General features: G+C 48.9%; 1 protein-coding gene across 1 annotated transcript in view; it reads left to right on the top strand.

Moving 5' to 3' along the window:
* Positions 1 to 24,866, top strand: part of LOC111858789 (uncharacterized) — a 58,996-nt gene extending 34,130 nt beyond the window's left edge. Inside the window, exons 46-74 of the mRNA XM_023840877.2 lie at positions 89 to 220; positions 764 to 913; positions 1,005 to 1,121; positions 1,414 to 1,587; positions 2,123 to 2,327; positions 2,901 to 3,049; positions 3,779 to 3,891; positions 4,025 to 4,106; positions 4,647 to 4,784; positions 5,077 to 5,239; positions 5,339 to 5,466; positions 5,826 to 5,972; positions 6,603 to 6,716; positions 6,942 to 7,070; positions 7,172 to 7,330; positions 7,603 to 7,764; positions 7,918 to 8,080; positions 8,210 to 8,397; positions 8,562 to 8,654; positions 8,949 to 9,153; positions 19,662 to 19,846; positions 19,955 to 20,052; positions 20,543 to 20,727; positions 21,141 to 21,343; positions 21,503 to 21,665; positions 21,858 to 21,967; positions 22,399 to 22,539; positions 23,157 to 23,292; positions 23,773 to 24,866. Coding sequence (XP_023696645.2) covers positions 89 to 220; positions 764 to 913; positions 1,005 to 1,121; positions 1,414 to 1,587; positions 2,123 to 2,327; positions 2,901 to 3,049; positions 3,779 to 3,891; positions 4,025 to 4,106; positions 4,647 to 4,784; positions 5,077 to 5,239; positions 5,339 to 5,466; positions 5,826 to 5,972; positions 6,603 to 6,716; positions 6,942 to 7,070; positions 7,172 to 7,330; positions 7,603 to 7,764; positions 7,918 to 8,080; positions 8,210 to 8,397; positions 8,562 to 8,654; positions 8,949 to 9,153; positions 19,662 to 19,846; positions 19,955 to 20,052; positions 20,543 to 20,727; positions 21,141 to 21,343; positions 21,503 to 21,665; positions 21,858 to 21,967; positions 22,399 to 22,539; positions 23,157 to 23,292; positions 23,773 to 23,783 — 4,143 coding nt within the window. The 3' untranslated portion in view covers positions 23,784 to 24,866. The remainder of the gene's footprint in view (positions 1 to 88; positions 221 to 763; positions 914 to 1,004; positions 1,122 to 1,413; positions 1,588 to 2,122; positions 2,328 to 2,900; positions 3,050 to 3,778; positions 3,892 to 4,024; positions 4,107 to 4,646; positions 4,785 to 5,076; positions 5,240 to 5,338; positions 5,467 to 5,825; positions 5,973 to 6,602; positions 6,717 to 6,941; positions 7,071 to 7,171; positions 7,331 to 7,602; positions 7,765 to 7,917; positions 8,081 to 8,209; positions 8,398 to 8,561; positions 8,655 to 8,948; positions 9,154 to 19,661; positions 19,847 to 19,954; positions 20,053 to 20,542; positions 20,728 to 21,140; positions 21,344 to 21,502; positions 21,666 to 21,857; positions 21,968 to 22,398; positions 22,540 to 23,156; positions 23,293 to 23,772) is intronic.
* Positions 24,867 to 25,820: the final 954 nt, after the last annotated feature.

Raw genomic sequence — 25,820 nt, 5'->3', positions numbered from 1 at the left:
TCCTAGTCACTTAAGCATCACTGAAAGGTCACTTTAGCCATGAAAGTTCTGCAAAAATGATCAGGAAGGCACTCTGCTTCTCCCATAGGAGCTGGGCACTCCATCCAGGCTCGAAGGATCTGGATCCTTGGCCATTAGCAAGGAGATCACAGACTCGCATCTGTCCCTGTTTGCAGATGATAGGAAACTGCAGGCTCTTCTGACCACCAAAGCCGCTGGGGTATTGGAGTCCCTCCATTCTCACATTTCCTATGACTGCACTGTCTCAGGATTACCAGCAATTACCAAATTGGCATCGTTATTGTTATGAAAGCAAGTGTTGCCAACTCTCATGCATCTGGCGTGACACGCACGCTTTCAGAGTCTCACGCTCATGCAAGAAATCTTTCAGCAAGTCTATTACTCCATTATAAACCTAAAATTAGCTACATCAAAACCGTTACAGTAGTTTGCAAACCCTACAGGTTTCACTAGGTAATAAAACTTACATATATGTAAATGCGTGTGCGTGTGTGTGCGGACTCGAATTGAAAATCTCACGCCAGCCTGTTGACTGAAGTTGGCAACTCTGTAAACACAGAAAGTATGCAAATGGAATTAAATGTGTAAAAGCACAAGGTTCAGTTCTGACATGCTGTTACAAATGGCTATCCTTAAACTGAATAATCAGTAGATAAAGTGACTTCAGCTAACATAAGTGTTATTGAAATGGAATGGATCCATGAGAGCTATAGATGCAATGCTTGTGTTTTTCTTGTTCTAGAACAAGCTGGACGTTCTGGCCCTGCTAAACCACTCCATGCCCCTCTTACGGGTTGCTGGGGTCCCTCCCACTGCAAAGCTGTCTTTTAACTCTGACAGGGGGCGTGATTCCTACCACAAGACTCTCAGCTGCATCTTAGGCAGCCAACAGGTGTGGTGTTATGGAGAAACCATTTTATGCAGCCGGTTATATTGTCTTGTACTCAGAACACATTGACATGTAACCACTTGGATCCCTGCAGATCACTGAAGATCTGAGTATTGAGAAGACAGAGGAAGGGGTCAGACTGATGTACTGCTTCAATCACTCTGTCGGCTCCCTGAGGGACTTTGGGATACCCAAGAACAACAGCATTCAGGTTCTCCTCACTCACGGGAATTTTACTAACAACAACAAAATAACAAAATTGTTCTGAGGGCAGAATGAAAAAAGATTCAGATCTCAATTAGATCTTGTTCCTGCCTCCTCCTTCCTAGCTTGGACCCACCTCCTCTACAATCTCATTGGTTGTCTCTCTGAAGAAATCATCTTTCATTCTTACAATTTTGTGTAAATAAAACTGCCAAGAGTATTCTCTGTTTTTTCTTTCGCTCTTTTCGTCGACCTGAATCAGCGTCAGAGAACTTGGCTCTTTCTGCTTATGACCTCAGGCCAAGTTGGGCCTCGGGGAGGTGAGGAACCTATCGGTGCTCTCCCAGCTTGGGGCACAACTGGCCAGCCTGGGAGCTGAGCTGAAGGACACGTCTGAAGGCACCAAAGTGACCGGATCACTGCAGCACGGCTGGCCCTGGTTGGAGAAGCGAGGCCTTCCCAAGGTTGTGGAGGTATGTGGCAAGAATCTACAGCCGTGGAGCTACATGCAGCATGAATATGTAGAGGACACTTGGTCCTGGTGACAGGAGGAAATGAGCTTCTGAGACTTGGCTGGGAATTTTATGTGATGTTGTAACAAACACTGGTTTGTTACCAGATGTCTGTAATTATACTCCTGTCCTAGAGGACTCAGTGGCAGATTCATCTCGCTCCTCATTGGTTAATTTTTTGGTTCCAGTTGGTCTAGGCTAGGCAGTGACTGATGTAATACAGAAGACTTAACCCACACTGACCTTGTTTTTCCAATTGTTACTTAACTGGATGTTCTAAAATGTAACTTTTTGCTAATAGTGGCAGCATGGTGGGCAAAATATTTGAAGGCTGTGAGTTGAACTTTGGTTGGGTAAAGAGGCCAAGAAGATCATCTTATGAGTAAATAATAGTAATGATTGTGATTCAGACATTTCAATTAGCACCTGCTTAGCCCATAACAAAATCATCATTTCAATGAGAATCTCCAGCATGACTCCTTGCTGCCCCCTGCAGGCACTGTGCTCTGTGCAGGGGCACTTCCCCCAGCTGCAGTCCAGGGTGCAGCTCTCTGTGGACGGGGAGAAGCTGTTGGCCTCCGCACTGAATGTCAGCCTGTCCAGGGGCCGCCTGGGCCTTCTGTTCTCCCTCACTGCCCCCCGGGAGCTTCTGCCAGGGCTTCCCCACAGCCTGGGTGCGGCCCTCACCGCACACCACCAAGGTAATTCCACACAAGGAACATGTTGTAGCAGGGTGTGATGTGAGCAGGTGGATGTGACCTGATGGATGTGAGCTGGTAGTTGTGAACTGGAGGATGTCAGATAGTGGATGTGAGCTGGCGTATGGGAACTGGTGGATGTGAGCTGAAGGATGTGAGCTGAAGGATGTGAGCTAGTGGATGTGAACTGGAGGAGGTGATAATTTATTTTAATTTTATTTATTTATTTTATGTTTGTCTTTTTTTTTATCTGTCATTTATTTTTATGTCATTTATTTATTTTATTTATTTACTATTTTATTTATTTGCTGCTTGTCCTATGGATAAAAGCTTTAAAAAGGACATGGTGGACTACTAAAATCTGTATTTAATTGTTATAAGGCATTAAATAAGCACTGTTGTTGTGTGACTGCTGTTAAGGCTAAAGGGACATTTGAACACTTCCAAATGGGAAAGTACTGCAATCAGCTTCTCCTGGCAAAGGATGGGGTCTCATCCAGGGCACAAGGGTGGGGTACATCCTGGATGAGATGGTGTAAGTGGTTAACTCCCCTAAATTGCACCCCGCCCCCCCAGGCAGTCAGAAGCAGGTATCTGTGGATGTTTACTGTGATGGCACGCGAGTCCGTGTTGCCGGGGAGATGGCCGGCTGGGGGACGGGAGGACGCGAGGTCAGGGCTGCTGTCCTCCATATCGGCGGGGGGAGGGACACCCCCACCCTTCAGGTGAGCTGCGTGGGGGACACAGGTGATGTGAACTCCGGGAAACAGACTTTAGATGTCAGAGTTTAAAGCAATAATTAATAATAGTGGTAATTACTGACACATGACCACAGCATGATTAAGATATTACCTGTAATAATCGTCATAGTTAACTAATTAATTAATCATAAATGTTATTGATTATTATATTGCATTATTATTATTACAAATGAATTTTTCTCTCCTTCCCTGTTTGTTTGCCTTTTGGTGTGTGTATGTCTGCTGCCTGCATATGTGTGTGTGCTGTCCGTGTATGTGTCTGCACTGTCTGCATGTGTATGTGTGCTGTCTGCGCATGTATGTATGCATGCTGCCTGCACTATTTGCATATGCTTGCATGCCGTCTGCATTTGTGCTGTCTGCGCATGTATGTTTGCATGCTGCCTGCATACGTGTCTGCACTATCTGCATATGCTTGCGTGCCGTCTGCATTTGTGCTGTCTGCGCATGTATGTTTGCATGCTGCCTGCATACGTGTCTGCACTATCTGCATATGCTTGCGTGCCGTCTGCATTTGTGCTGTCTGTGCATGTATGTTTGCATGCTGCCTGCATACGTGTCTGCACTATCTGCATATGCTTGCGTGCCGTCTGCATTTGTGCTGTCTGTGCATGTATGTTTGCATGCTGCCTGCATATGTGTCTGCACTATCTGCGTATGTATGCGTTCCATCTGCGTATGTATACTGTGTAGGTGAAGGCCTGGGGGAGGCTCACTGACTCTCAGCTGCGCTGCTCTCTGGCTGTAAACCCCAAGACTAACTCCTCGCTGGCTTTCACGGCACACGGACATGACGTGTCCTCCAGGTAACAGGGGGGTTAGAGGGTCGGGGGCTCGGTCTATTTTGGCCTCATCTATCGATGACTGACTTGACAATCCCGCAAAGAAAGCTCTCGACCTCGATTCAGCACCTTTTTTTTGTGCCATCCTTTGCTCCAGGAAGGAACTGAACATCAGGATGCAGCAGAACATGCCTGCGCTGCAGGATTTCCTGCCTTCACAGCTGGAAGCCAAAACTCAGGTACTATAATTTAAAAAATCACAGAACTAGTTAGTTTCCACTATTTAATGGAATACTTTTGGTCTCCCTTCCCCTTCGCTCCAAGGAATTTGTCTTGCACAAAAATGTTGTGAGGGCAGAATAAAGATCAATTGGTCCAGATAGATAACCAATCAGATTGTAGAGGAGTTGGGTTCAAGCAAATAGAGGATGCAGGACCACGACATCTTATTGGTTGGTCCCACTTCCTCTGGTTGCACGGACCCACCTCCTCTATAATCTGATTGGTTATCTCTCTGAACCAATCATGTTTCTTTCTGCCCACAGAATCTTTTTGTGCCAACAAATCTCCCATGAGCTTCACATGCTTAACAAGCTGGGCAAACCAAAACTCAGCCACTCATGTAGCGCACATTCTAAGGCCATATCAGCTGCATTTTAAGACTCTGTATTGGACTCATTGGTCTGGTTACTGGCGACAAAAACAGAAGAATCTGTGTCCAGAGAAAGCGGGAAAGCAGTGGGCCAGGACGCTGGCGTTTCTCACCTGTCCCCAAACAGCTGAATCACAGCGGTGCTGGCATGCAGGCCCTGGCTGAGGTGCGAGCAGGCAGCTCGGAGCTTCGTGCCGCAGGCCGGCTGGTGCTCTCGGGGGCCGGATGCAGCCAGGCGCTGGAGCTGAACCATTCGTTTGCAGAGGTGCGCCATCCATCATCCCTGCATTTTCTCACAAAACTCCTCTTCGTGCCATGTTAGCAGTGTATACAGGGGGCGGAGCTACAGGGGCACTGGACCCCAGCTCAGTGCTGATTGGCCCTCCAAGTGCCCCCTCCCCAGTCACTAACCGATTCACAAGATACCATTGGATGATGATAATATTGCCCCATCTGCATGAATTATGGTCCCTCTTATGCCCCCCACCTTAAAAAACCGTAGAATGGCCCCAGCCTAAGCTGGCCATTGATCCTAAGCGGGTCATCTTTGCCTGCAGCTGAGGTCCATACCCAGAAATATGGCGGTGAGGATGACGTATAAGGGTAGAAACTGGACAGGAAGTCTGCAACAGGAAGTTGTGTGGGGAGGTCACATGATCAGAGTCTCGGGAGAGTACGCCACACCCCCTGAATACAAGAGGGGTGTCCATCAGCTGCAAGGTAAGGATGGAAGCCTGCAGATGAACAACATCTTAATGGAGTAGGGACTAAACAAACCTACAGACCACAAGTAAAGCAGAATGTTTATTGTCGCTTCAGTTCAGGTGTCCAACGGGTTTCCTTCCCTGCCTCACGAGTGCGGTCTGGATGTTCGGTTAGATAGCTCAGCCCATCGACGATTGGACAGCGTCCTTCTGGACTGGACAGGACAGGAAAGAAATGAAAAGGTGAGAGACAATTCTAATGGATGCTCTCGTAGATGTTCTCCTTTGGCTCAAACGAATTTGTGAGGCATGTGCACGTCAGTCTTGTTGAAATCACAGTGCCTTCCATTTTATCTGTGCAGTCTATTGTTCTTATTAGTTCTGCTCTGTTCATTTAATCCATTGTTCTGAGTTAAAATCGGTTCAGTTAATTTATGATTCTTGTTAGTTTAGGACTGTTTGTTTCACTTTGTTCTTGTTAGTTCAGGGCTGTTCATACGTCAGCGGAAACAACATATTGTGGGTGGACAGTTTAGTTGTATTTTTCATGGGTTTTATGACCTTTAAATAGCGTTTTGAAGGCCATCGAAGTCTGTCCACAGGGGAGGGTGCTGTGCTCATGGAGCAGAGAAGAGGAGCTCTGGGAGGGTACAGTGGACCTGAGGCAGCCCTTTACTCCGACCCTGTCGCACCTCCACCTTCACACGCGCTCGCAGAGCCTCGCCCACGGACAGGGGAGCAGCCACCAGGTATCACATACACCAGAGACACGCCTCCACCCCAGAGAGACGCATCCAATCAGAAACCATTATCAAGGCACATGACTGCAACCCTGATGCAAAAGTCATATTCAGCTATTTAAAGCATTCTGTCCATTGTACAGCTCCGGAAAAAAACTAAGAGACCACAGTAGAATTTTCAGTTTCACCCATGTCTCAATTTATGCGCATGCGTCTGTGTAAAATATACAAACTGCAGCCTGGCTCTTCCCTGCTTCTCATTGATGAAGGTCTTCTTTCTTGCTTTATGGGTCTTTAGTCCTGTTTCTAGGAGCCTGTTATGAACTGTCCTAGCAGTGCACTTCATACCACTTAATGTTTCTCATCACTCTTGAAGGTCACTTGAGGTCGTCCTCTGATTTATGAGGCACTGCTGAATAAGTTAACGGTCATCTCTGGCTGATTTCTGGTCATTCCCAGTGTCTCCTGTTTCGCCTTGTTCTTGCGTACTGCTGTCAGAAACGTTGAGCCTGGAAGCAACCTGCCTCGCAGTGTAGCCTCCGCCAGCAGAACCAGGATTAAATTAGGATTTATAAATGCAGTTTTTTTGGGGTTTTGGGTACTGGGAATAATGGCATGTGCTCTGTGTGGTGCTGGTAGGCCCTGCTCTCCTGGAATGACGGACGACCTGTGAATGCGACCCTGACCATGAGCAGACACTTGCATGGAAGCTCCAGCAGAGGGCAGGCTTGCCTATTGCTGTCACCAGGCCAGGTACCTCATTTCCGTAGAACTTCTCTCTAGAAAAAATAAAATAAAATAAGACTTTTTTTAGTTCACTAGAACTATATGCAATATGATTCATGCCATGACTTAAAAAATACCCATTGGCACCTGCTAAACTATATTTTCATGCTTATGTCATTCTTCCTTTATTGTTTTCTTGTAAAGGTCATTCTTTTCCAGCAGTTAGAACTCATTCGAATTCCTGCGTTTCAGATGCAGGCAGTGCTCCCCCTGGTGGACATCGAAGGATGTGCCACCATGGCCCGGGAGGGCAGCTCTTACTCCCAGGCAGCGGAGCTGAAATGGGCCAACAAGAGGATCACGCAGGCTATGAAGTACCAGGTGATTCCCTCTCCTGCAATACTTACAAAAGTATGACTTGGTAGGTTGGCTTCAGGTCATGTAAATAAAATGTTTTGTTTTATTTGTGTGTGTTGGTGCAGAGAGGAGCCAAGGGCGTACATACACTGCAGCTGGAGGGAGGTGCCGACAACGTCTCCCCCCTGCCCTGCTCGTCCCACACCTTCCTTGCCCAGGTCCACACTAATGGCCAGGATCAGCTGGAGCATCACCTGCTCCTGGGTCTGTGTCCTCCACACCCAGTGAGTCCCATGTGATCATGGTCACCTGACCTCCAAACCTCCAATCTGGGGATTTTTTACCGTCCTCCGTACTTCTGTACTTGTGTATTGGATCTGTACTTCGGCGATGGAAGATGACATCATACTGGTATATGAGGACACAAGAATGGATAGAAGAGCATATTGAAAAATACCCCTTTTCATTCCCGCACACGTATCCCAGAATGCAATGCAACCCCCTACTTTCTCATTTCGGTGAACCATGTCTTTGTGTGTCCCTGTGTCTGTCCCAGGCGTGGGCTGTGTCCGGATACCACCGCATCAGCACAGGCAGGCAGCTGCTGTACACCCAGACCCGCCTGTCTGTATCCGGCCGGCCGTGGCACAGCAGCCTGACCCTGGTCCTCACCAACGACTCCATCCCTCAACGCAACAACCTCTCCCTGCATACCGAGGTGGGTTTGCCAAGCTTCGCACCTTGGAGCTCTCTGCATGTAGTCAGGCCCTCAGAACACGCATGTATGTATGTCAAGATACCTGAATGCATGACTCTCTGTGCGTCTATGTATAGGCATGTGTTCATTGACGTTTGTGCACATGTGCTGCAGTTGCAGCTGGGTGAGGGAGCTCTCGAGCTGGGAGGCAGTGTATTCTCATCTCGCCGGGGTGCAGGGCTTCTCGTGCAAGCCAGACTGGACCGCAGTGACCGCCTCTGGCTGCAGGGGGCACTAGAGGGAAGATGCTTGCAGACTGCTGCGGGGTACAGTGATGGTAAGAAATGCTGGAGTAAGCTCATGTACTGATTTAACAAGCAGATTCTAGGTACTGAAAATGTATTGCCCATTTTATTTGTAACAGTCGTAACGTTTTTCGTCTGTGTGCTCACACTTGCGCATGAAGGAGCGTCATTAGACGATGACTTGACCATAGCACTGTGTCTGGAGGGGAGACGACGTTTGACACTGGAGGTGCAAAGGAGAGAGGGTATGGCCAAGCGGGATAGGCTGGCATCCTTCTCTGTGAGGGCAGCCAATCAGAGCTTGACAACTGGTGCCCAAGGCTGTGCAGAGAGCCTACAGGAGGCAGAGGTACGGCTGATGAGACATGCTGAAGATTCTATGCCTTGAGTTCATTTCTATTGACATTTATTGACCATGCAAATATTAATATTAAATATAAACTCTCATCACCAATGTATCTCACGTGTAACAATGTAGGGCCCTTTCTGAATGGTCATGTAACGTGTGCCTAGGCCAGGGTACGAGTTCTGGGGTCCCACATAAAGAACAAGCTGCTGGAAAAAATAAGAATCCTACAGCGCCTCCTTGTGGAATTCAGGCACCAGGTACAGGATTATTCATTTTTTCACCCTTCAATCTTCTAAATGCTTATCGAGATCTGAGAGCAGGATTATTGAGCTATGATGAATTGATAACTATTGATTTAAACCCATTTATTTATGCATGAAGTTCTGAACTACTTCCACTGGTCCTCAGCCGTCTCAGAATGGTTTTGCTTATTTTATTCACAGTAGTTTCCTTCCTGAAAATGGTTCCCTTCTCTTTGACAATCCTCTACAGATATGTTGGTGTTGTGGGACTATGAGAAAGTAATTGGGATCTATTCTTTGTTCCTGTAGTCCCGGGACAGCGTGCTGCTTCAGGAAATGAGCGAGCGGCCCCTCCGTGTGACCCAGAGGGCCGAGGCTCTGCTCACGCAAGGGCCCGGGGGGATCTGGGGGGCCTGGAGGAGGGGCCCCTTACGGCGCTCCTTCACTGACGCTGTGCCACGCTATCTGGGCATGCTGAACCGAGTGTCCCTGCAGGTCCAGCAGGAGCTGAAGAGTAAGGCACTGCTCGGAGGCCTGGAGGGCCACAGCTGGGATCGGAGCATGCATCACTAGACCTGGGGGGGGGGGTAACCAGGGCAACCATCGGTACATAAGGGAGGCGGTAACCAGGGCAACCATTGCTAGATCAGGGGGCAGTAACCAGGGAAACCATTGCTAGATCAGGGGGTGGTAACCAGGGCAACCATCGGTACATAAGGGAGGTGGTAACCAGGGCAACCATTGCTAGATCAGGGGGCAGTAACCAGGGAAACCATTGCTAGATCAGGGGGTGGTAACCAGGGCAACCATCGGTACATAAGGGAGGTGGTAACCAGGGCAACCATTGCTAGATCGGGGGGGATGGTAACCAGGGCACCCATATACTGTACAGATCCAGGAAATTTTTTGGAGGCAAATTATATTACATTTAAAAGGTAAATGTCAGGAGGGAATAAGGTATGTGCAATGGTGGGGTGGTTAGCAGGGTTACCTCACACCTCTGGGGCCTGGGTTTGAGTCCCTGCCACGGCTCTGTGTGTGGCGTTTGCATGTTCTCCCCATGTCATTGTGGGGTTTCCTTCCAGGTACTCTGGTTTCCTCCCACAGTCAAAAACAGGCTGATGTTAACTGGAGTTACCAAATTGCCTGTAGGTATGTGTGTGTGAGTGACTGGTGTGTGTCTGGGAGTCCACATGCAGTGTGCAGACTACCTGACTGTGCAGGCTCCACGCACAGGGAGCTATGAGGGATTTGAACCTGGGTCCCTGGGTTGTGAGGCAGCAGTGCTGATCACTGTGCTATCTGGCCACCCCCCTCCTATTGTCCCTTGTAGGTAACTGATGTATTTGCTTTCTTTAGGCTCCAGCTCATATTCTCAGTGATCAGTCTTTTAAGCTGTGAGCAACTGTGGTGCATGCAGTTTGGACTGGGTAGTCTGTGTGAAGCTAAGCATGATTGTGTCTGGCTAGTGGTTGGATGGGAGCCTGGTTGGGTTGTTGGTCTGTGAAGATTCTGGTGCTTCACTGTAAGGTCTCATTAAGGGTTGGTTGGTATCTTTTGGAAAAAGTAGTGGGCATCTGTTTTCTTAGGCTACTGGGGGGGGGCCCTGTGTGCGGTGAGGGTGTCTGGGAGTCCACATGCAGTGTGCAGACTACCTGACTGTGCAGGCTCCACGCACAGGGAGCTATGAGGGATTTGAACCCGGGTCCCTGGGTTGTGAGGCAGCAGTGCTGATCACTGTGCTATCTGGCCACCCCCCTCCTATTGTCCCCTGTAGGTAACTGATGTATTTGCTTTCTTTAGGCTCCAGCTCATATTCTCAGTGATCAGTCTTTCAAGCTGTGAGCAACTGTGGTACCTGCAGTTTGCACTGGGTAGTCTGTGTGAAGCTAAGCATGATTGTGTCTGGCTAGTGGTTGGATGGGAGCCTGGTTGGGTTGTTGGTCTGTGAAGATTCTGGTGCTTCACTGTAAGGTCTCATTAAGGGTTGGTTGGTATCTTTTGGAAAAAGTAGTGGGCATCTGTTTTCTTAGGCTACTGGGGGGGGGGGCCCTGTGTGCGGTGAGGGTGTCTGGGAGTCCACATGCAGTGTGCAGACTACCTGACTGTGCAGGCTCCACGCACAGGGAGCTATGAGGGATTTGAACCCGGGTCCCTGGGTTGTGAGGCAGCAGTGCTGATCACTGTGCTATCTGGCCACCCCCCTCCTATTGTCCCCTGATGTATTTGCTTTCTTTAGGCTCCAGCTCATATTCTCAGTGATCAGTCTTTCAAGCTGTGAGCAACTGTGGTACCTGCAGTTTGCACTGGGTAGTCTGTGTGAAGCTAAGCATGATTGTGTCTGGCTAGTGGTTGGATGGGAGCCTGGTTGGGTTGTTGGTCTGTGAAGATTCTGGTGCTTCACTGTAAGGTCTCATTAAGGGTTGGTTGGTATCTTTTGGAAAAAGTAGTGGGCATCTGTTTTCTTAGGCTACTGGGGGGGGGGGCCCTGTGTGCGGTGAGGGTGTCTGGGAGTCCACATGCAGTGTGCAGACTACCTGACTGTGCAGGCTCCACGCACAGGGAGCTATGAGGGATTTGAACCCGGGTCCCTGGGTTGTGAGGCAGCAGTGCTGATCACTGTGCTATCCGGCCACCCCCCTCCTATTGTCCCCTGTAGGTAACTGATGTATTTGCTTTCTTTAGGCTCCAGCTCATATTCTTAGTGATCAGTCTTTTAAACTGTGAGCAACTGTGGTGCATGCAGTTTGGACTGGGTAGTCTGTGTGAAGCTAAGCAGGACTGTGCCTTGCCAGTGGTTGGATGGGAGCCCAGTTGGGTTGTTGGTCTGTGAAGATTCTGGTGCTTCACTGTAAGGTCTCATTAAGGGTTGGTTGGTATCTTTTGGAAAAAGTAGTGGGCATCTGTTTTCTTAGGCTACTGGGGGGGCCCTGTGTGTGGCGAGGGTGTCTGGGAGTCCACATGCAGTGTGCAGAGTACCTGACTGTGCAGGCTCCACGCACAGGGAGCTATGAGGGATTTGAACCCGGGTCCCTGGGTTGTGAGGCAGCAGTGCTGATCACTGTGCTATCTGGCCACCCCCCTCCTATTGTCCCCTGTAGGTAACTGATGTATTTGCTTTCTTTAGGCTCCAGCTCATATTCTCAGTGATCAGTCTTTCAAGCTGTGAGCAACTGTGGTACCTGCAGTTTGCACTGGGTAGTCTGTGTGAAGCTAAGCATGATTGTGTCTGGCTAGTGGTTGGATGGGAGCCTGGTTGGGTTGTTGGTCTGTGAAGATTCTGGTGCTTCACTGTAAGGTCTCATTAAGGGTTGGTTGGTATCTTTTGGAAAAAGTAGTGGGCATCTGTTTTCTTAGGCTACTGGGGGGGGGGGCCCTGTGTGCGGTGAGGGTGTCTGGGAGTCCACATGCAGTGTGCAGACTACCTGACTGTGCAGGCTCCACGCACAGGGAGCTATGAGGGATTTGAACCCGGGTCCCTGGGTTGTGAGGCAGCAGTGCTGATCACTGTGCTATCCGGCCACCCCCCTCCTATTGTCCCCTGTAGGTAACTGATGTATTTGCTTTCTTTAGGCTCCAGCTCATATTCTTAGTGATCAGTCTTTTAAACTGTGAGCAACTGTGGTGCATGCAGTTTGGACTGGGTAGTCTGTGTGAAGCTAAGCAGGACTGTGCCTTGCCAGTGGTTGGATGGGAGCCCAGTTGGGTTGTTGGTCTGTGAAGATTCTGGTGCTTCACTGTAAGGTCTCATTAAGGGTTGGTTGGTATCTTTTGGAAAAAGTAGTGGGCATCTGTTTTCTTAGGCTACTGGGGGGGGGGCCCTGTGTGCGGCGAGGGTGTCTGGGAGTCCACATGCAGTGTGCAGAGTACCTGACTGTGCAGGCTCCACGCACAGGGAGCTATGAGGGATTTGAACCCGGGTCCCTGGGTTGTGAGGCAGCAGTGCTGATCACTGTGCTATCCGGCCACCCCCCTCCTATTGTCCCCTGTAGGTAACTGATGTATTTGCTTTCTTTAGGCTCCAGCTCATATTCTCAGTGATCAGTCTTTTAAGCTGTGAGCAACTGTGGTACCTGCAGTTTGCACTGGGTAGTCTGTGTGAAGCTAAGCAGGACTGTGCCTGGCCAGTGGTTGGATGGGAGCCCAGTTGGGTTGTTGGTCTGTGAAGATTCTGGTGCTTCACTGTAAGGTCTCATTAAGGTTTGGTTGGTATCTTTTGGAAAAAGTAGTGGGCATCTGTTTTCTTAGGCTACTGGGGGGGGGCCCTGTGTGCGGCGAGGGTGTCTGGGAGTCCACATGCAGTGTGCAGAGTACCTGACTGTGCAGGCTCCACGCACAGGGAGCTATGAGGGATTTGAACCCGGGTCCCTGGGTTGTGAGGCAGCAGTGCTGATCACTGTGCTATCTGGCCACCCCCCTCCTATTGTCCCCTGTAGGTAACTGATGTATTTGCTTTCTTTAGGCTCCAGCTCATATTCTCAGTGATCAGTCTTTCAAGCTGTGAGCAACTGTGGTACCTGCAGTTTGCACTGGGTAGTCTGTGTGAAGCTAAGCAGGACTGTGCCTTGCCAGTGGTTGGATGGGAGCCCAGTTGGGTTGTTGGTCTGTGAAGATTCTGGTGCTTCACTGTAAGGTCTCATTAAGGGTTGGTTGGTATCTTTTGGAAAAAGTAGTGGGCGTCTGTTTTCTTAGGCTACTGGGGGGGGCCCTGTGTGCGGCGAGGGTGTCTGGGAGTCCACATGCAGTGTGCAGAGTACCTGACTGTGCAGGCTCCACGCACAGGGAGCTATGAGGGATTTGAACCCGGGTCCCTGGGTTGTGAGGCAGCAGTGCTGATCACTGTGCTATCCGGCCACCCCCCTCCTATTGTCCCCTGTAGGTAACTGATGTATTTGCTTTCTTTAGGCTCCAGCTCATATTCTCAGTGATCAGTCTTTTAAGCTGTGAGCAACTGTGGTACCTGCAGTTTGCACTGGGTAGTCTGTGTGAAGCTAAGCAGGACTGTGCCTGGCCAGTGGTTGGATGGGAGCCCAGTTGGGTTGTTGGTCTGTGAAGATTCTGGTGCTTCACTGTAAGGTCTCATTAAGGTTTGGTTGGTATCTTTTGGAAAAAGTAGTGGGCATCTGTTTTCTTAGGCTACTGGGGGGGGGCCCTGTGTGCGGCGAGGGTGTCTGGGAGTCCACATGCAGTGTGCAGAGTACCTGACTGTGCAGGCTCCACGCACAGGGAGCTATGAGGGATTTGAACCCGGGTCCCTGGGTTGTGAGGCAGCAGTGCTGATCACTGTGCTATCTGGCCACCCCCCTCCTATTGTCCCCTGTAGGTAACTGATGTATTTGCTTTCTTTAGGCTCCAGCTCATATTCTCAGTGATCAGTCTTTCAAGCTGTGAGCAACTGTGGTACCTGCAGTTTGCACTGGGTAGTCTGTGTGAAGCTAAGCAGGACTGTGCCTTGCCAGTGGTTGGATGGGAGCCCAGTTGGGTTGTTGGTCTGTGAAGATTCTGGTGCTTCACTGTAAGGTCTCATTAAGGGTTGGTTGGTATCTTTTGGAAAAAGTAGTGGGCGTCTGTTTTCTTAGGCTACTGGGGGGGGCCCTGTGTGCGGCGAGGGTGTCTGGGAGTCCACATGCAGTGTGCAGAGTACCTGACTGTGCAGGCTCCACGCACAGGGAGCTATGAGGGATTTGAACCCGGGTCCCTGGGTTGTGAGGCAGCAGTGCTGATCACTGTGCTATCCGGCCACCCCCCTCCTATTGTCCCCTGTAGGTAACTGATGTATTTGCTTTCTTTAGGCTCCAGCTCATATTCTCAGTGATCAGTCTTTTAAGCTGTGAGCAACTGTGGTACCTGCAGTTTGCACTGGGTAGTCTGTGTGAAGCTAAGCAGGACTGTGCCTGGCCAGTGGTTGGATGGGAGCCCAGTTGGGTTGTTGGTCTGTGAAGATTCTGGTGCTTCACTGTAAGGTCTCATTAAGGGTTGGTTGGTATCTTTTGGAAAAAGTAGTGGGCATCTGTTTTCTTAGGCTACTGGGGGGGGGCCCTGTGTGCGGTGAGGGTGTCTGGGAGTCCACATGCAGTGTGCAGACTACCTGACTGTGCAGGCTCCACGCACAGGGAGCTATGAGGGATTTGAACCCGGGTCCCTGGGTTGTGAGGCAGCAGTGCTGATCACTGTGCTATCTGGCCACCCCCCTCCTATTGTCCCCTGTAGGTAACTGATGTATTTGCTTTCTTTAGGCTCCAGCTCATACTCTCAGTGATCAGTCATTCAAGCTGTGAGCAACTGTGGTACCTGCAGTTAGCACTGGGTAGTCTGTGTGAAGCTAAGCAGGACTGTGCCTGGCCAGTGGTTGGATGGGAGCCCAGTTGGGTTGTTGGTCTGTGAAGATTCTGGTGCTTCACTGTAAGGTCTCATTAAGGGTTGGTTGGTATCTTTTGGAAAAAGTAGTGGGCATCTGTTTTCTTAGGCTACTGGGGGGGGGCCCTGTGTGCGGCGAGGGTGTCTGGGAGTCCACATGCAGTGTGCAGAGTACCTGACTGTGCAGGCTCCACGCACAGGGAGCTATGAGGGATTTGAACCCGGGTCCCTGGGTTGTGAGGCAGCAGTGCTGATCACTGTGCTATCTGGCCACCCCCCTCCTATTGTCCCCTGTAGGTAACTGATGTATTTGCTTTCTTTAGGCTCCAGCTCATATTCTCAGTGATCAGTCTTTCAAGCTGTGAGCAACTGTGGTACCTGTAGTTTGCACTGGGTAGTCTGTGTGAAGCTAAGCAGGACTGTGCCTGGCCAGTGGTTGGATGGGAGCCCAGTTGGGTTGTTGGTCTGTGAAGATTCTGGTGCTTCACTGTAAGGTCTCATTAAGGGTTGGTTGGTATCTTTTGGAAAAAGTAGTGGGCATCTGTTTTCTTAGGCTACTGGGGGGGGGCCCTGTGTGTGGCGAGGGTGTCTGGGAGTCCACATGCAGTGTGCAGAGTACCTGACTGTGCAGGCTCCACGCACAGGGAGCTATGAGGGATTTGAACCCGGGTCCCTGGGTTGTGAGGCAGCAGTGCTGATCACTGTGCTATCTGGCCACCCCCCTCCTATTGTCCCCTGTAGGTAACTGATGTATTTGCTTTCTTTAGGCTCCAGCTCATATTCTTAGTGATCAGTCTTTTAAACTGTGAGCAACTGTGGTGCATGCAGTTTGGACTGGGTAGTCTGTGTGAAGCTAAGCAGGACTGTGCCTTGCCAGTGGTTGGATGGGAGCCCAGTTGGGTTGTTGGTCTGTGAAGATTCTGGTGCTTCACTGTAAGGTCTCATTAAGGGTTGGTTGGTATCTTTTGGAAAAAGTAGTGGGCATCTGTTTTCTTAGGCTACTGGGGGGGGCCCTGTGTGCGGCGAGGGTGTCTGGGAGTCCACATGCAGTGTGCAGAGTACCTGACTGTGCAGGCTCCACGCACAGGGAGCTATGAGGGATTTGAACCTGGGTCCCTGGGTTGTGAGGCAGCAGTGCTGATCACTGTGCTATCCAGCCACCCCCCTTCTATTGTCCCCTGTAGGTAACTGATGTATTTGCTTTCTTTAGGCTCCAGCTCATATTCTCAGTGATCAGTCTTTTAAGCTGTGAGCAACTGTGGTACCTGCAGTTTGCACTGGGTAGTCTGTGTGAAGCTAAGCAGGACTGTGCCTGGCCAGTGGTTGGATGGGAGCCCAGTTGGGTTGTTGGTCTGTGAAGATTCTGGTGCTTCACTGTAAGGTCTCATTAAGGGTTGGTTGGTATCTTTTGGAAAAAGTAGTGGGCATCTGTTTTCTTAGGCTACTGGGGGGGGGGCCCTGTGTGTGGCGAGGGTGTCTGGGAGTCCACATGCAGTGTGCAGACTACCTAACTGTGCAGGCTCCATGCACAGGGAGCTATGAGGGATTTGAACCCGGGTCCCTGGGTTGTGAGGCAGCAGTGCTGATCACTGTGCTATCCGGCCACCCCCCTCCTATTGTCCCCTGTAGGTAACTGATGTATTTGCTTTCTTTAGGCTCCAGCTCATACTCTCAGTGATCAGTCATTCAAGCTGTGAGCAACTGTGGTACCTGCAGTTTGCACTGGGTAGTCTGTGTGAAGCTAAGCATGATTGTGTCTGGCTAGTGGTTGGATGGGAGCCTGGTTGGGTTGTTGGTCTGTGAAGATTCTGGTGCTTCACTGTAAGGTCTCATTAAGGGTTGGTTGGTATCTTTTGGAAAAAGTAGTGGGCATCTGTTTTCTTAGGCTACTGGGGGGGGGGCCTGTGTGCGGCGAGGGTGTCTGGGAGTCCACATGCAGTGTGCAGAGTACCTGACTGTGCAGGCTCCACGCACAGGGAGCTATGAGGGATTTGAACCCGGGTCGTGAGGCAGCAGTGCTGATCACTGTGCTATCTGGCCACCCCCCTCCTATTGTCCCCTGTAGGTAACTGATGTATTTGCTTTCTTTAGGCTCCAGCTCATACTCTCAGTGATCAGTCATTCAAGCTGTGAGCAACTGTGGTACCTGCAGTTTGCACTGGGTAGTCTGTGTGAAGCTAAGCAGGACTGTGCCTTGCCAGTGGTTGGATGGGAGCCCAGTTGGGTTGTTGGTCTGTGAAGATTCTGGTGCTTCACTGTAAGGTCTCATTAAGGGTTGGTTGGTATCTTTTGGAAAAAGTAGTGGGCATCTGTTTTCTTAGGCTACTGGGGGGGGGGGCCCTGTGTGTGGCGAGGGAGTCTGGGAGTCCACATGCAGTGTGCAGACTACCTGACTGTGCAGGCTCCACGCACAGGGAGCTATGAGGGATTTGAACCCGGGTCCCTGGGTTGTGAGGCAGCAGTGCTGATCACTGTGCTATCCGGCCACCCCCCTCCTATTGTCCCCTGTAGGTAACTGATGTATTTGCTTTCTTTAGGCTCCAGCTCATATTCTCAGTGATCAGTCTTTTAAGCTGTGAGCAACTGTGGTACCTGCAGTTTGCACTGGGTAGTCTGTGTGAAGCTAAGCAGGACTGTGCCTGGCCAGTGGTTGGATGGGAGCCCAGTTGGGTTGTTGGTCTGTGAAGATTCTGGTGCTTCACTGTAAGGTCTCATTAAGGGTTGGTTGGTATCTTTTGGAAAAAGTAGTGGGCATCTGTTTTCTTAGGCTACTGGGGGGGGGCCCTGTGTGCGGCGAGGGTGTCTGGGAGTCCACATGCAGTGTGCAGTGTGCAGAGTACCTGACTGTGCAGGCTCCACGCACAGGGAGCTATGAGGGATTTGAACCCGGGTCCCTGGGTTGTGAGGCAGCAGTGCTGATCACTGTGCTATCTGGCCACCCCCCTCCTATTGTCCCCTGTAGGTAACTGATGTATTTGCTTTCTTTAGGCTCCAGCTCATATTCTCAGTGATCAGTCTTTCAAGCTGTGAGCAACTGTGGTACCTGCAGTTTGCACTGGGTAGTCTGTGTGAAGCTAAGCAGGACTGTGCCTTGCCAGTGGTTGGATGGGAGCCCAGTTGGGTTGTTGGTCTGTGAAGATTCTGGTGCTTCACTGTAAGGTCTCATTAAGGGTTGGTTGGTATCTTTTGGAAAAAGTAGTGGGCATCTGTTTTCTTAGGCTACTGGGGGGGGGGGCCCTGTGTGTGGCGAGGGTGTCTGGGAGTCCACATGCAGTGTGCAGACTACCTGACTGTGCAGGCTCCACGCACAGGGAGCTATGAGGGATTTGAACCCGGGTCCCTGGGTTGTGAGGCAGCAGTGCTGATCACTGTGCTATCCGGCCACCCCCCTCCTATTGTCCCCTGTAGGTAACTGATGTATTTGCTTTCTTTAGGCTCCAGCTCATATTCTTAGTGATCAGTCTTTTAAACTGTGAGCAACTGTGGTGCATGCAGTTTGGACTGGGTAGTCTGTGTGAAGCTAAGCAGGACTGTGCCTTGCCAGTGGTTGGATGGGAGCCCAGTTGGGTTGTTGGTCTGTGAAGATTCTGGTGCTTCACTGTAAGGTCTCATTAAGGGTTGGTTGGTATCTTTTGGAAAAAGTAGTGGGCATCTGTTTTCTTAGGCTACTGGGGGGGGCCCTGTGTGCAGTGAGGGTGTCTGGGAGTCCACATGCAGTGTGCAGACTACCTGACTGTGCAGGCTCCACGCACAGGGAGCTATGAGGGATTTGAACCCGGGTCCCTGGGTTGTGAGGCAGCAGTGCTGATCACTGTGCTATCCGGCCACCCCCCTCCTATTGTCCCCTGTAGGTAACTGATGTATTTGCTTTCTTTAGGCTCCAGCTCATATTCTTAGTGATCAGTCTTTTAAACTGTGAGCAACTGTGGTGCATGCAGTTTGGACTGGGTAGTCTGTGTGAAGCTAAGCAGGACTGTGTCTGGCCAGTGGTTGGATGGGAGCCCAGTTGGGTTGTTGGTCTGTGAAGATTCTGGTGCTTCACTGTAAGTTCTCATTAAGGGTTGGTTGGTACTGTTTTCTTAGGCTACTGAGGGGGGGCCCTGTGTGTGGCGAGGGTGTCTGGGAGTCCACATGCAGTGTGCAGACTACCTGACTGTGCAGGCTCCACACACAGGGAGCTATGGGGGATTTGAACCCAGGTCCCTGGGCTGTGAGGCAGCAGTGCTGATCACTGTGCTAAACGGCCCTCACTCCAGTGAGTGAATGGTGTGTGTGAGTGGATGGTGTGTGAGCGTGCCCTGCGATGTGTTGGCACCCCATCCTGGATTGTTCCTTGCCTTGCACCCTTAGTCTCCGGGATAGGCTCCGGACCCCCCGCGACCCAGAGTAGGATAAGCAGCTACAGAAAATGGGTGGTCAATGTATGTGTACCTTTTTCCTTTCTGACCCTGTGTTGTTTGTCTTTCATCTGGAAATCACACTTTTCTGTTTATCATACTGTTGAATAATTTGTGTTGCTTCTCTTTGCACACAAAAATGAAAAGCTCTTAATGACAAGCGTGCCTCAACATAAGCTGAACATTGAAAGAGCATTTTGTGCTTAGCAGGAAGTTGAGTACCTAAAACAGGAAGCTGCTTTCCTCCTTGGTGTTTGTCTTGTCACAGGGCCACTGGCCACCTTGGCTGGGGCCTACCAGGATGTGACGGGCCGTCGATTCGACACGGCCTGGAGAGATGGAGCGGCCCTCTGGGCACGGAGACTGGTAGAGATTCTGCCTGCAGTTCTGGAGGAGCACCACCAGAGGGCGACGAAGGCCGTGCTGGGCACCATCACCTCCATGCTGGACATGGTAAGATGGTGTCGTGAAGAAGAACGTAGGTGCACGGTCCCTGGATGATAATGGAGGGACAATGAGCTCTCTCTGATCCTTCTCTGTGTTTATACGTGTGCCCTTCAGGCAAGCCAGCAGACAGCTTTGTGGGTAGAATCCAGGCTGGCAGTTGCATTGGCTGGGGTCAGAAGACGGCTGGCCTCACTTTACAGGCTCTCACACAGGTACTCTACTGGATCTCTCTACTGGATCTCTCTACTGGATCTGTTATCCACGTCGGTTGACTGTCGAACAAGATAGTCCTTCCAACAAGACTACTTGAAGCAGGTGGTCAAACGGGGGGGAGGTGGACTCTTGGGGGTACATTAATGTTGTTTGTACCTTGGGAGTCCATTTCTATACCTTAAAAGCTACAGTTACCTACAGCTATAGGGAACAATTGGCAGACCCTTGAAGGTTGACAAGCAAAAGTACAAATTGCTTTTTTCTGACAATGGGCATGTGTGGTTAATTATATAATTATGCAGGGGACAAACCTGAATAACACCACTAATCTGAGCTGACTAACATATGCGTGTGTGTGTGTGTGTGTGTGTGTGCGTGCGTGCGTGTGCGTGTGTGTGCATGCGTGTGTGCGTGCGTGTGTGCATGTGTGTGTGCGTGTGTGTGCATGTGTGTGTGTGTGTGTGCGTGTGTGTGTGTCGGCTGCTCCAGCCACTGTGAGGTGACTCTCCAGGTGCCGCTGCCCAGGGTGACCTGGTCCGACGTTGGGGAGGCCGGACTGGTAGAGTTCCTTCTGGAGGAGTGGCTTCTGAGACCTGTGGTGGCCCTGACCTCCCTCCAGCCTGCCGCCGAACTGTATCGGCTCAAGAGGAAGATGATGGAGAGCCCCTTCGGCCGTGAGTCACCCTTCATTGCGCAATTGGGCCAGCAGGTGGCATGGCAGCTAAGGACAATACAATGGTTTCAGACTCAAGTCTCTAGATGGTCTTCTTTTGTACCTTTGGCCAGAAACGTTAAAATTCTAAGATGCCAGCTGACTTGTGTTGCTATGTGTGAGTAGTACTTACTATTCGTAGGAATAATAAAGTGGCCTTATACTGGGTACCTGGCAGAACTTGTCATTTCCTTCCCATTTTACCCATTCCTAGACGTAGACATGCATTGGGCACATTGTGAAATCTTCCTGGCGGCCATCATCTTACTAATCTCTACTACCCTAGAGATTCGCGCAGAAATCTGACTCCTGTGATTCGAGGCTTTTCTCTTCTCTCCACCTCGCCCCCGTAAACCTCTCTCTGCCGCTCCCCAGACCAGGCTCTGCTGGTCTCAGATCAGTTTGTGGTGTCCTTCGACGGCCGTCTGTACGAGCTGCCCCCTCGCTGCGCGCTGCTGGTTGCCCGTGATGCGGCTGGTGGCTCCTTCACTGTGTTGCTGAGCCCAAATGGAGTGACACAGCGCAGTCTTCTAGTGGAAATGAGCAATGTCACTGTCAGCATTCCGTCCGGTGGACAGGTAACTCTCACAGGCCAATCAATGAATGTGCCTTTCTTTCCAAATTTTAAATGAATGATCCCTGGTACAATAAATAGCTACTTCTGATATTTTGTAACCCTAATGGATTTAGGTATATTACTGTACATCAGAAGAGAGAGATTAATTTATCCTTCATAGGTGCATACCAACTGCCGCGTGACAGACAAATCGATCACAGACAATGGCGTGACAGTCAGAAGAGACTCCAACCTTGTTGAAGTATCCAATCAGGATGGAGCAGTGGTGTCATGTGACCAGTCACATGGTGTTTGCAGTTTGACTCTCGACAGCTGGCACCATGGTAAAACTTACGTCAGCCGTGGAACTGGAATTCTGATCTCTGGCTCTCTGTTACTCTGCCATACCGTTTATGGGAACACCAAAGTGGTTTGCCACATCGCAGCTATGCGAAAGAAATGCTAATATTGTGTGTTTCCAGAGCAGGTCTGTTGCTTCTGGAATTGCTGGGTGCTACATGTTTATGTTCATACAGGGGCTTCTGTGGGTCTCCTGGGGACCAATGACAACGAAGCAGGAAATGACCTCACGCTTCCTGATGGATCTCAAGCAGACAGTGAGGAGCAGTTCATCCAGAGCTGGCAGGTAGGGTACGGAACAGGTGTGACCAGCGGTGGTGTTTATCATGACTAAAATATTGCGAATATCTGCACTGTATATTTTAGATTATATACTTGGTTCCTTACTTAGTATTTATATATTGTAATTTCTCTTTTTTACTCCGACTTTACTTCTTACCTTTTTCTATTTTTATTTCTTTCTATTTTTACACAGCCACATAAGGGTGACACAGAGATACATTCCACTGCATGTTGTATGTATGTGACAAATAAATCTTGACTCTTGACTTGAAACCACACATTTGCATGGCGCCCCCTGTTGGCCACCACAGTAAATATTAAATAACCACGTTCCATATTTAGGAGATACTGCAGGGGGCCCTTAAGTGACTTTCTGAGAAACAACAAACTCCCCCCGGCTGTAACATGACGTGTGTATGTGCGGTTTGCCTGCAGGTGCGCCCTCAGTGTCGCAGTGACCCTGGGAAGGTGGGGTCCTGCTCCAACACCACCAATGCTAAGCTGGCCCCCAGCCCCCCAGGCTGTGCCTCACTGTTCTCAGCCTCTGACTCCCCCCTAAATGCCTGCTTCAAGGTGGTACGTCCCACTGCATCACACCTTAAAGAAACAGTTCATCCCAAAACTGAAAAAGATATGGTTCAGGGGGGGGTTTCTCCATCTAGATTGTTCTGCTGGAAGTTTTCTAGTTTTGTGGATTTTGGGCTTAGAAATGTGGGGCTTCACTCGAATATGATGGGAGTGAATGGCATTCTTTCTGTGGTGGTTAAGGCACCAGAAAAATACATTTGAATAATTCAACAGCAATGCCTCTTGCCAGAAATCACGGCCCAGTTACTCAAGATAATCCGCAGACTTTTTAGTGAGCAGTTCAATGTAGGAACTATTTCCTTCTACCAGACTCCTCACACCAATCGTATCACTGCGCAGACGATACAAGACGATCTTCCGCCCCTTTCAGTTTGGGGGTGAACTGCCCCTTTAAGCAGCACCTGTTTCTCTCTGCGCAATATTATAGAACCAATCAGGCCCATAATTCAATCATTAAACACAATTGTAGTTGGTTAACTATAAGCTCTTCTTAGGGCGGCACTGTGGCCCAGTTTGCGTTCAGCCCCTGCCTCCATTTGCATGCAGCTTGTCTGTTTTCGAAGGGTATTCCAGTTCCTTGTTAACTCTTCTTACTCTCTGCTCAGGTGGATCCGCTGCAGTTCCTGGCTGTGTGCGACAGGAGCCGCTGTAACCAGGACAGGGCCCCCTGCAGGCTGGCAGCTGCATTTGTCCATCTCTGCCGCCGTAACTACGTGCCTTTGGAGCTTCCAGAGGAATGCGGTCAGTACTTCCCTTTTCATATCTTTACAGCTGAAAGGGCCGCTGTGTATGCTGGTTTTCACTGCAGCTCCCTAATTAGATTACTAATTAGAGGACTGATTGGCTGAAGAGTCCTCACACCTGGATTTGAACAGCTGACCTACAGGTTATCCCAAAAACCTGCACACACACCGGCCCTTTGCGGGTGAGACTGCCCACCCCTGCTTTACATCGACTACTTATCCTTGAGGGGAAATGATTTGACAAACAAATATACATACTACAGTATATGTAAATGTATATGAAAACTCTTTATTAATCCATCATGAATGCATAACTGATTATTAATAGGAGGTATTAAGAAACACTAGTTCTCAAATCCCAATAGAACACATTCCACTAATCTCTACAAGAGAAAGGTTTGTTCAGGGGCTCGGGGTCTGATAAAGGCCAATCAGCTTCAACTGTCGCTGAACTGAACTGTCGTTCCCTTGTTCCCAGTGAATACATAAGTGGGTGGAGTCACCAGAGGTGGTGACACATAAGCAACCTGACGGTGAACCCCGGCCAGAATGCCTGCGCGGTGTGAGCATGCTGACCCCAGATCAGCCGCTAAAGTCACACACCGACACACAACAGGGGACTGCCACAGGACTACAGAGAAATTTATATGCAAGCATGTGTATCTGTGCCTCTTGAAAAAACAGGCTTATATGTCTATGTGAAATCGTCTTATGACTCGCCTTAGAAGTTTGTCAATCAGTGTATATGATATGTGTATATCTTCCCATTCAAACTGTAAGCCTGTGCCTGTAAATGATTTATAAAACCAAGTTAAACCCTTAAATTTATCTTTTCTAATATATTTTGCTGATCAGACGATCCTTTAAACGAACGGCTATGAAATATTTTAACGTGTCACGTTAACTAAAAAAAAAATCATCGTAATGTTTGAATTTTTCTCTTATACTTTTGTGAAGCCTTTTTGTTAAAAATGAAAATGTTACTGATTCTGATTTTACATACGCTGGTGTGACTTTTATACTGATATGCACATATTCTGGAAGAAATAGCAACGTCAGCTTGCCAAGCAATGTCTTTTTGGGTCGTGTGAGGAAACCGAACATGTCATCACATGCAATTTAGACAAACATCTTTAGACCATCTTCATATGAGGTCGATGCAGATATAATTTTCCTAAGCCTCCAACAGTGTGAAATCACAGAGCTCATCGCTCACCCACAGCGATGGGGTGGACATGGCACTTGTGGTTGATGCAGAATCTCCAGATCCCCTTACTGGCCAAGCTGCCAGACTAGCGGTAGTGCATCCAGAAGTCAGTCGCCCCCACCAGCAAGACCAAACAGCGTTGAGGAGCAGTCTGGGATAGCACAGTCCTATTTGATGGGGTGCAGCTGTCAAAGAATGTAAGAGACACAATGAAGAACTGGAATGTAAAACAAAATGCTAATGTTAAAAGCTATGTTTCCTTTACCTGAATAAGCAGTTTGTTTCATTTTTAATCTGCAAATGTATGTTTTGTATTTCTTTACATTTGCTTATTGATCAATAAAATTCTGACCATTATAAATGAACCACTTGGGAAGTAACAGATTTTCGGACTGGAAGGTGAAGGTTTGGCGAAGAAACACTTTTCAAATAGTCTATTATGGAAGCGTATTACTGCCACGACATAAAAAAAATATATTGTCACTATCACGTTATATTGTGAAAATATTACATTATAACGTGAAAACAATACGTTAAAACGAGAAATCGTATCGCGTGATAACGTGAAAATATCACGTTAAAACGTGAAACAGTATCACGTTATAACATGTACACCTATCCCGATAGGATTAAAAGTTAAATTGATCAGGGGCGGTGTTATGCATCCCCTTTGATTTTGCATTTCTGCAGCTCCCATCATCAAGTACATATATAGAAATATATCCCCTCACCGACTTCATTACATTTGCACCGACCCCAGCATGAAGCACATCTTCTTAATACAATTATTTGGAGGCAAGTGTCATCTGAGCTCCGTGGTGCAACACTATTTACACTATTTTAACCATATATATGTACATATATATATATACATATACATATATATACATACATACATATATACATACACATATATACATACATACATATACATATATATACATACATATACACATATACATATACACATATACATATACATATATACATATACATATATACATATACATATATACATACATATATATACATATACATACATATATGACTGAGCTGGACATATACATATATATATATATATATATACAAACACACACACACGCTATTTTAGCCTTAGATTTGAACGAGACCTAGACGTTTTAAAAAGATTGACATTTATTTTTCTCGTGAAAATAAGTGTTACCGTGCATCTGATTCACACTTAGAATGTAACAAGCGTTTTATCGCTGCTGTTTTGAACTTTTCAATCGATATTAACAGGCGTTTCACAACCTATAAGTAACAACCCGTTTTCATCGTGTGCATCGTGGCCTTCCGCC

Source organism: Paramormyrops kingsleyae, chromosome 21, assembly GCF_048594095.1.
Source record: "Paramormyrops kingsleyae isolate MSU_618 chromosome 21, PKINGS_0.4, whole genome shotgun sequence".
Classification (NCBI taxonomy): Eukaryota; Metazoa; Chordata; class Actinopteri; order Osteoglossiformes; family Mormyridae; genus Paramormyrops; species Paramormyrops kingsleyae.
Note: the sequence above shows the minus strand (reverse complement) of the source record. Positions and strands in the feature narration are given on the sequence as shown.